The sequence below is a fragment of the Limulus polyphemus genome, unplaced genomic scaffold (assembly GCF_000517525.1).
Source record: "Limulus polyphemus unplaced genomic scaffold, Limulus_polyphemus-2.1.2 Scaffold1824, whole genome shotgun sequence".
Classification (NCBI taxonomy): domain Eukaryota; kingdom Metazoa; phylum Arthropoda; class Merostomata; order Xiphosura; family Limulidae; genus Limulus; species Limulus polyphemus.
Window position 1 is genome coordinate 60,689 of NW_013667434.1, and position 11,487 is coordinate 72,175.

An 11,487-nucleotide genomic window follows, 5' to 3' on the forward strand; every position below is an offset into this window, starting at 1 on the left:
TGGCATCATTTTAGACACATTTTATCTAAAAGTTTACCCCTGACGCTGGACGGTGTCATTGGTAATGGTGACACTGTCCGATTAGATTTTTAATTTTCTACACACTATAGGTATTTTTAATTCTGTATAAATCTTTTCATTGTTTTTACCGGTTGTTTGGCGCAGATAGCTTTGCTGCTTTGCGCCATAAAGCACCAACCAACCAACCACTTGTAACAGAAATTTAATAACGGTACCATGATTAACACACAAATAAGCTTGTACAATTACACGGTTAACCAGTTGGTCGTGTAACTGAATATACTTGATAAACTTGGTGATTGAATCCTTCACTTTGACTGTCACTGTACAAACCAAAAACTGCCTCAATGCTTAACAGGTTCTCGTATTTATAATATGGCATTGTTTCTAGACAGTTCGCGAGTATTCTGGATCGCTAATATTTACTCATTTGAGATATTTTAGGACTATAAAACAATATTTTTTGATGCCAAAACGTTATGACGAATAGAAATACAACAGTGTGTGCTCTCTCGTGAACTGTATTGAAAATTATATTCCACAAAATTAAGTAAAACTGGTTTAAAATTGCACATTTTGTTTGAATATGACAATAAATATGAGAATTAATCATCAAGACACGTATTTTTGCTGAAAATTATGTTTTCAGTTTGATTTATATTGTTGAAATGATCTTGTTCTACGTAACTCTCAATTATGTTTTAAAACTATTTCATCTACACAAAAACTGTTTAAACTAATCTAAAAATGGCTAATTTGTTAGATTTATTCACTTACATTCAGAATACCTAGTTATATACATGTGCTTTCTGATGTTTTTGTCGTGCTTAGGCTGTTAACTTAATAATTAAGTCATTAACTTAGTAAGGCTACAAAGCATTTTGAGCGTTGTATATGGCGAATAACTCATTAACTGTGTAATTATTATAATTTATAAATATTTATAGTCTGCTGCGTGTAAAATAATATTTCTTTTCTAGTGGAGCTATAAGATAAGATACAATAAAATATCACGTAATATCACTGTTTTATCAGTTATTCATTCGTACTCACGATTTTGGTTTCAGTGATTGCCTGTGGTTTTCCCCTTTAAAATCATTCGCTTATATTGTTTTTGCCTCCGCTTAGTCTCACGCTCACCAAGATTTCCCATGTCGCGATGTTGTATTGACCAAATGTTGCTTCGGCGCAGACGCTGTACAGCCATTTCATTTACAGTATTTGAACTAAGGCTGACATGAGGATGTGTGTGTATTGTTGAGTTAGAGGATTCATCATTTCAGTTGTCTTCCTCCCCCCCCCCCCAACTTACCCCCTTTTAATCTCATTCATTCCTTTATATGACGTTGTGATGTTTAGTGCCAAACTAAATGGCAGGTGTATAACAGAACTGAAAGATGAAGGATGTGGACCATTATTGTGTGGTACGAGGCTTAGATAACAGAAGTGATACTGATATTCCGGGCGTCGTCACTTTGTTGTACTCCAGAGCAAGTACAGTGTTGTCAGATCCTACAGATTGTAAGTGGTTTATTCCGAGTTAGGTTGCGTACAGATATTTAAAAAAATAGTTGTTATTGTGATTGATACTAGAGTGTACTAACTTCTCTTAATTTCAGTTTTACTATTTGTGCGTGCAAGTTATGGTTAATGTTGCTGTTTCCAATGTTAATTTGGTTGAACTTGAACGTGTTAAAACTTTAATAATCTAGTAATAGTCTAAGTTTAAAATACACCCACTTGTGACAGAAACTCTGAATGCTAGAAGTTCATATTTTACAAAACATGTCATAAGTGATATATTTGAACTTAAATATTACTTATTGTTCAGAATATTTTAAAGTAAGTATTTCTTTAACCTTTATTCCATCTATATGCATCTTTAACTTAGAATAAGTTAGTACTATCAAACCGTTCAATGTCACTGCCCATTTGAAGTGGAAATACAGTCAAAATCAAAAGAATTGTTTTAAAATACAATAAAAGTCTGATTGCAGGTTTGTAGCTTGTAATCAAGTTAGCACCTGTTTTTTATGCAGCTATCTAGCATCAGAAGAACATGTACATTCTACTAGTGAGATGCAAACATGGTGTTTTATAGTTTCCTGATATGTTTGTAAACAAGTATCATTATACATAAATGTGCTATATAGTGATATCATTAAAATTCTCTGTGAAAGGAAAGATTTGACTTATTTTATACACTGTAAACAAAATTCTGGGCTTGGGGCAACTAAATGTAGGTCTTGTTGTTAACATCAATGTTACAGAGCTTCATCTTTATATATCTACTAGCGTATAGCTTGTCAAAAATGACTGCATAAGTAGTACCACCCCCACCCCCATAGTATAGCCTAACTTAACATTTCATAGCTAACTGAAATAAATAATTTTTGTGAAATCAAGCTTGACTAAAAAAGAGGCAGAAAAGTGCAGTCGAGACAGTCAAACATCGGTATATTCCTATGTGAGCCAATCAAAATATGAAATAAATTGTGGTGTATTCATAGAATAATTATTGGTAAAAATCAGTTAGATTAACAACCTTTAATATATAGAAAAAACAGTGCATTTTGGTAACACTATGCAATGGCTTTTATGCTGTGTAGTTTAGCAAACAAAAGTATAACATAATATTGTTATTAGTCTATGTACTGAAAGTATAAAATTAAAGGTATAGACAACAAAACTGGAAAAATATTTAATTTCTTAATTTAGTCTCCATTGATTAAAAGAGCTTTATTTTTTGTTTAAAATGTTAGCAATATAACAGAAAATAGATTAATTCAGAAACAATTTAATGAGTTTAAAATTGAATTGGTAGTTTTACTTTCATGATAAATTTTATATACTTGGTTCTAGGCTAGGTGATCCAACACTCACTACACTTATAACGTTTCATGGTACCCCCACATGGCCCCCTTGCACCTCTGTCACTAAAATTGTAATGGGCAGACAGTAATTGAGCTATTTTATCTGAATAAATGCATTTTGTCTTTTGTGACTCCTCCTTTTTTCGAGACATCACACTCTTGATAGAATGCAAATATAATAATATCATGTAAAATAATAGTACACCAGCATGTAGGAATATCTGTAATGTGATAAAGATGACATCTTGTCTAAATCATTTATTTGTCAGTGTGATGTTGGATGATATAAATCAAGTGAATCATCATAAAGTTGATTTGTTATTCACAATATATGATACAAATATAGCAAAGCAACAGCTCTAGAATAAACACACTATGTTAGAAGTAAAGTAGAAACAGGAAGACTGAACACAATAGAAGAGATGTGTGCAAGTTATACATACATAGAAATTAAAACTTAGTTTTATTATAAAGAAAGAATTATAGAAATAGGAAGTAGACTAATGTAATTTTTATTGTTGAGTTTGTATACATGTACACATGGGAACTTTGAAAATTTCTTTGAAAGCTTTGATGTAGCTGTGCAAAAATAGTTTGATTCTATTCTCAACCAGTCTATCAGTAGCTATTTTCATTATTTCCTAGTTTTTAAACAGCAGATGGTAAATGCACAAGTAGAATAGTATTAAAATAGAACATAGTATTGTGTTAGACAGTTAAAAGAAAGATAAAAACACATACAAAATAAAAGAATTTTACAAAGATACTACAGTACTTTCAATGTAGCTTTAGTAACACCAGACATTGAAATTCCCTGAGGGCGCTGGTGGTCAGGAGACAATCCAGTTTAAAGTGACCTTTGGAGATAAATGAACATGAAACATTATTATACGTGTGCAGTTCTTTGTTTTGTATGTTAGTTTAGCCTTCCAAATTATTATGATGGTTTAAATCACTCATGCTTTTTTTTAATGTCTTTTATGTTAAAGTGATTCTTATGTCTGTTTCTTCCAGTTTTATCCATGTAAACTTCTTTACAAGATTGACAAGGTAACATTGTAAACGCATATTTTATCTTCCAGTGTGGACTTGTTTGAAGTTAGGCTATTTTGAATGATATTAAGATATTTATAAATTACTTTAGACTTCATTTTCATGTTGTAGTTGATACAAAGTAATGTGGGCATTTTAAATTACTTATATTGGATATTGTAATGGTAAAGATGTTTTTAATTTCTTTTCCTAGAGTTGACATGTATTCTGTAGGCTATTGGAAACCTTGTAGTCAGGATAGATATTTTCATAGTTTTGTGATGTTACGAAAAAAAAGTGCAACTTGGAGGATTTATCTGTTCTATTTATCCCCCCCCCCACCAAAAAAAAAATCCTTTTCTCTTTCAAATCTAAATTTGTTAGTGCTGTAAAGATAGTTGATGTTGCTGAAAAAATATTAATTCCTTATCCTTGTTTACCCAGGACTGAGCATAGCCTAGAGATTAGCATTCCTGGTCTATGAATTCTAGTATTTATGGTTTGTATCTTGCTGCTGCATTTTGAGGCCTGAGGTGCACTATAAGAGTGATGGACAAATCTCTCTATTCAGTGAGATAAGAGTAATCCAAGCATTGATGTTGTTGACTAGCTACCTTCCTTCTAGTTCAGACTTCAGTTATTCACAGATAGCTTGTTTGTACCTTTGTGCAAAAATTGAGAGACAAAACTAACATTTGTGTGACCAAATGGAGATGCATCATTACAATATTGAAACTTAGGAGTCATTGTAATTTTTAATGCATATTGAAGGGAGCAGTTCATTTTCAAAATACTCCATAAACATGTTGCGTAGTATTATAGAAAGTGAGTTTTTCCATTCTTTACTTTTATCAAAAAATATTATCCCAAACAGTGAACATATTTTTAACACAATCCTTGATACAAAAGATGAAGGTATTAATCAGGAAAGGAGGAACTGTGTTGAGTGGTGAGCACATTTTTAATTCCTGCTAATAAGATTGTTATATCTTAATGAGCTTCATCAAATAATGAATTTTTATTTAGAACAAATGATTTTGAAGAATCCTAAAAATATTATTAGTAAGGAAGGAAAATATTTTATTAATTAGTTTCTAAACAATAGTGTATTTCAACACCCATCCTGTTAGACATATAAATTCTTGAATTTTCTCAGACGTATGGAAATCTCTAAAAATTTATTAAACATTCCTTTAAATACTAGCAAGATACTGTTTTGAATCTGTTAATTTCTTTAGGTGTTTTTATTTATTTATTTATTTAAATTCACTAATCACACAAAAATAAACCCTTTGAGTTTCATAGCTTTATGTGAAACTATTACTTTTTCTTTGATGGATAGTTTAGGTAGAGTTTCCATCCATATTGAATTGACTTTGAAATGAGTGGCTACATGTTCTTTGTTCCTAATGCTTACATAACAGTCCCTCATCACACATTTATGGCACAATAAATCAACATCCAATTAACAACTTTTAAGATATTATGAAATGAGAACAACATTTAACAGAAGAAAAATAAAAGAAGCATTAATTATTTGTGAACAAAAACCTAATTCAAATCAAAACATAGGTGTCTCTCTATGCATTTATGCATTCATTGTCTTTATCATTAAAGTCTCTCAGTACATTATGCTCATTTGTATTAGTAGCATAACCACGATTTGCCTGTACATAATATACATGTATTCTTGATAACTTGATCAGGAGATCTTTGTTGCCTTTTCTGTTGCATATTTCGACCCATTAATACATTTTCAGATTCTTTATGAAATTATATCTTTCATAACAAATCAGTACTATTTAAGTAATATCTACCTTATATTAAATTGTTCAGTTTACATTATTTAGTTCTATGTTTGTGAATTTGGCTATTAGAATTATCTATGCAAACAATTTTTATTAAGAAGTAGAGTAAATTGTAAATGAAGTGCCTGCTCTATAAAAACTCTTACCACATGATCTATTTTCACCCAAATGGTAGAAGCAATATTAAAATTCAGTAAATTGTAAATGAAGTGCCTGCTCTATAAAAACTCTTACCACATCATCTATTTTCACCCAAATGGTAGAAGCAATATTAAAATTCAGTAAATTGTAAATGAAGTGCCTGCTCTGTAAAAACTCTTACCACATCATCTATTTTCACCCAAATGGTAGAAGCAATATTAAAAAAAAAATTCCTAAAGTGAACAGGAATCCCATAGGTTCTGAAACAGTTGCAGGTTGATGTACTATGTGAATTTTTTTTGACAGGATGAGAGGGAGCTACGTGTGTTTCTATCTTGAGAGCATGCAAGTAAAATGAAAGACTTATTGTAGAAATTTACAAGAGCATATCCTACTCATGGGAAAACATTTGTTTTGTGCATGACATTGTTAGGATTTATTTAAGCCAGATTCCAAGGGGCTTAGCTCATAGCTTTGGTATTTTTAGTACCTAGCATCTCATTTGGGGGTGTAAACCTATATTTGGACATTGCTTCACATAAGTAAGGACCAGCAGTGGGATAAATGTGTGATATATATTTACAAAGAACTTTATAAATCTTTTCTTTTGAAGTACTATGTACATGGGAAATTTAATAATTATACTGTTAATTTGTGTAAGTAGAAATTTTGGCTTTTAATTGGATAATAAGTGAATTATAACATTAGAAGTTATTTTCATTTGATTTAATTAACATTTTTTATTAAGGTTTCCTCCTACATGTATTAACTAGCAAAAATCCCTCAAATATATATAAATAACTAGTTGCAAATAATAATTCATTGTTATTTTTATATCTGTTTTTGACTGTTTAATTGGCCTCGACAAAGGATAAAAATAAAAGTTTTTCCACCTTTCATGTAATAAAACATGACACATTTTATCTCTAAGTTATCCTTGTGATAGTTCAATCAAAACAGAGTTTAAAACAACATCAAACAAAATGTTAGTAAAATGTAGGAAATTAGGTTGAGCAAGTGAAGTAGGGTTGGTTAATAAGGTTATAATTCTAATGTAGCTGTAATTTGTGAACTATTTCGTTTACTTTCAAAAACATCTCCTATTTAAGCACTACATATTTTTGTCACCAGTAGCAGTGTTTTGGGTATGTTCTATAACACGTGAGAATACTGTTGAAAACTTTTGCCTCTGACAGATATTTTCTGTTTAACAAAAAATTTCAAATATATATATATATATATATATATACATGAAATTCTCCAATTAGATAATCCAATATCATAAGTTACTTTTAATATTTGGAAAAAGGTAAGCTTTATGTTTGACAGCTTCTTCAATGTTCTGAATTTTCATTTGTAGGTTCAATGCTTCACTAGTGTTAAAAGGAAATGTTTTTTACTTTTAAACATATATCTCAATGATGTTATTTGTGTTTAGATTCCTACAGTAAAGTGTAAGATGGAGAATGTTAAAACTCTGTCACATTATAGTGTATAAAACCAGATTGTTCTGTCTTTATTCTTTCTTGTCTTGCTATATATTAATTAATTATTCTTGCATGAGACTTGGATAGATAAAATAATCAAAAACTGTAATAGTAGGAAACACCTGTTTTGATCAGTAAATCATGATAGCAATATTTCGATTACTTGGATAGTTGGAATAATTGGAAATATTTAATTTTGATTAGTTTACTATTTGCTTGATATTAACTGATGTACTTGATGCTTAGAAATAATCAATTAATCAATTTAATTGCCCACCTATACTGACCAATATAAAACATTCAGAGTTTGTGTTAATTGGAATACCATGGAAATTAAATCTAGATTTTTTTTTTCTCATATATATATATTTTTAATTTTTTTAAAAATAAATACAGTTCTTTTTAAAAGTATCTAAGTATGAAGGGGAACCCTAGTGTTCACTGTCCTAATACAACGGTTACTCAGCTGTTCTGTAAGACTTGCTTTTAGCAAATTTCTAGCAGATGTCTGGTGAAATTGATATAAATAAATAAAAAGGCATGATTATTGAAAAAAAAAACATTTGTCATTTATTTAGGAGGTTTTAAGTGATTATGCAAATGAAATTTGACAATTTTCAGATGAAGAAAAGTATTTCTAATCTTAACACAAATCATTTTACACTCGGAGCAGTCAATATTTCAAGCTCCAGTTATTCACAGAAATATTCTTAGTAAAAATACTTAATTAAAAAATTGGATTCTTTGTGAAGATACATATAACATGTTAAAAGTATAGTGTGGAAATGTTGATGGTTGCTTTGGTGTTAAAATGTCAGTCACATTGACTAAGAGAGGGTTAAAACAACACTTTGAAGTGCTGATATCTTTATATGTGAATATTTGACATATAGGTCCTTTGTCCAATGAACAGAGAGCTCTGTTTTCACCACCATACACCACCACTACAATCTTTCATAGTTCATTTAACACAGTCATGATAAAATTTCTATGGCTATTTGCCTGCCTCCAGGTTCAGATTTAGCTATCAGTTTGAAAATGAATGAAGCAACATATTACATTGTAAAATTTACAGTCAACCATAAAGATTCTATTGGGTTGGGAACTTACAACAAGTCCTCACAGTGCACCCAATTTCATGGAGATCACTGGATAGGTCTTGTAGATGATGCTTTTCATCTGTTCTTATATTCAACATAATTTGTAACTATATTTGCTTGCTATTAATTTCTGATACTTTAAGGTCCTTGTGAATTTCTTCTAAAGATGATTTCTTGCAAGTTAATGTTTGTTACATTTTGAGAGCTCTTTTGGTCCAATTTGACATATTTGAGCATTGCTCTATCAAGTTTCTGATTCCATGAATAGCCACTTGAAATACTGCAACTATTTCATATGTTGATTTTTTTTGCAATTCTAGCAACCTATAATCAACTTCTTATCACATTCACTTAGTTTTATGCAATTTTGGCATCTTGCACATATTTGAAGAAACTAATAATTTATACTTACTGAGTTGTACAAAAGAGCATGTTGGATGGACCATGCCACATGCTTAAGAGATAGTTGGCTACTATACTGTAGAATATTCCAAGTTCTAGCTAAAATATATTTTAAAGCCAACCAAGAATGTCTTGGTCAATGACAGGTTGTGTACTACTGGTTGATTGGTTGATTCTATTTAAGTTCAAATAAAAACAAAGCCAACTATGATTTAATTAAAGTGAGGTTTTAGCTACTGTGGAAGGATGCACACAAATGTTTAAATAGTTATGTGTTTTTCCTTAATGTAGCATTAGTGTAGTTGGACATCAAAAAACAGGTATCAATAATGGAATAGAATAATGTCTATTTTGGTAGACAAGTGTATGAAAATGTGTTTCAAGTTGGATCGGTAGGTTTTTATCAAAAGTTTTGTCCACAGAAGTTTCAGTTCATGAATATAGAGAATTTGGTTATGTTATGTATATATTGATCAGAACCTGTAAAATCACTGATCTCTGTATAAATCTAAACACTTCCCGACTTATCTCTACCATCTCTCTACTAATTGTTTTAAGTGTGTCTAAAGGAAACACTTAATGAGCTCTTGTGTTTTCACTCTTCTTGTACCTTCTGCTTACAGTAAGGACCATAAAATGTGCATTATTTTTCCTGGTTATAGAAACTAGTCAACTTTTAGATCTTGTTTATTGGCCAATCATAAAAATATTCATTAACTAATATTTACAATTGTAACAATTTATTATCTACAATCTTTGAAGATACAACAAAATGTATTTTGAGAATAATGATTTAATCTGTTCAGCTTGTAAGTACTGATAAGCTATTGAGTGAAATGTAATATTGATGGTGATCAAAGTTTGTTTTGATATATGTAGAGACTTGCTAACCTTCAGCTTTATTTTTCTTTATTGATGTTTAGATCATGTATTAGTTCTATGAAGCAGTAGATGTGATAAGATTCTATTAATGATTGCCACAAAGATTTATGTCCTGCACGTAAATACTGTACTTACTGACAGTTGAAAGAATCGTGCATGTACATTTTGACATAAAACTTAGATATTATGACTGTTTTAGATTATAGTTTTTCTGCTAAAATATTTTAGAAATGGTTCATTTGAGTACAGAATAACCTCAATATTAAGGGTGCCCTTCCAACTGCATCCAGGTTCCCTCTATAGCAAGGTACCTTTAATCTCAAAACTGAGTCATGCAAAGCTGGATTCCATATTGACTGTACTAAATTTCTGGATTTTAAGCCCCCCCTCCTTCATTTTGTGTGGTGTATGCATTTAAGGTGTATGTATGTAAGCAGTGCTTTTGTGTATACTGTAAAAATATTAAATAAATGGAACAAAGAAATATATGTATGTCTTTATTAAATTTCTATTCCATAGGTATGAAAATACATGTACATGCAAAAAAGTTACCATGCATTGTGCATCACACACAGTAGATCATTAACAAAAATACATGTATAGCAAACTTACACTCTTATTCTTTATGTCATTGGTTGTGTGTTTACTGTGTAAAAATGTCTTTAATAGATGATTGTTTGTCATAGTTGACCTTCGAGAGTTGTGACAATGTCTAAAATTTAGAATTTATCAACTTGTGTTTCCTACATTGCTTACAACAAGAATTCCCCAGGGTAATAAGATTGCACTTTGAATCTGTGAAAATGTTTATTACGGTATATGGTTTGGAGGTGATCCAGTAAACATCACAAGTGTTTAAATATTGGTTATCCTTCTGGGACATTTGGAATTTAGCAGTATACCTGTACAGGCATACAAATATATTTGTGCACATAGTTATAAAATCTTGTTTCCCTTTCAGCAAACTTACTCATCAACCAAAAATACTCTTCATTCACAAATGCTTTAATTTAGTTTTTATTAAAACATAGAGTAGATAAAAAAAAATAAAAAAATTTAGAAAACAAGATTTTGAGTAGTTACAATGTTATGAATAATAGTAAAGTTACTTAATAAAGTTTTGAAAATAACTCTCAAAGGTCAAGACGTGCACTGTAACCTGCCCACAGTAAAAGGGTTAACTGCCTGCTTTATCGAGTGTTCGTATAGACATCAAGACTAAAGACACTGCTCTTAACCCTTTCAAGACAGGTCACGTGTGAAAGACCATGTCATCTTGTTTTTTGACTCGCATTCAAAATTTTATTTAACTATTTCATGAATTTATGTCAATAACTTTGGTGTCAAACTATAGATTGTAATTCAGATTTTAGTACTATACATTAATGAATTTCTTAATTTAAAAGCAAATATTAAAAAACATGGATAAACATTAATTTTTGTGTGTGACATGGTATGTTGAATGCAACAGTGGTTCAAATTAGATGTTTGTGAAGTCAAAATACTAAGTCTATACTTTCGTATGAATTAGAAACTAAAATTACCAATATTGACAAGCTAGAATATAAAATAAGAGTCTTGTATCTTTTCAATTTGCTAAGATATTGCTCATGTAATAAATTAAACAGTGGCACCCTGCCCACCTCTTTCAATTTTTCTAAATGCTCCCTTATATACACTTATTGCTATATATCACATGAATAACCAAGCTAGAATGTCCCAATATTTCAACCAGGTAGGG

The 11,487-nt window shown here is 30.4% G+C and overlaps 1 protein-coding gene across 3 annotated transcripts in view; it reads left to right on the forward strand.

Moving 5' to 3' along the window:
• The window catches only part of LOC106465062, a 134,332-nt gene that overhangs the window by 55,184 nt on the left and 67,661 nt on the right, over nt 1-11,487 (forward strand). The window contains exon 1 of one of the 3 annotated variants that reach the window (XM_013925258.2): nt 1,258-1,542. The exons of the other annotated variants lie outside the window; for them this stretch is intronic. Coding sequence (XP_013780712.1) covers nt 1,419-1,542 — 124 coding nt within the window. The 5' untranslated portion in view covers nt 1,258-1,418. Of the gene's footprint in view, nt 1-1,257; nt 1,543-11,487 lie in introns of those variants that run through there. 3 annotated transcript variants of the gene reach the window in all.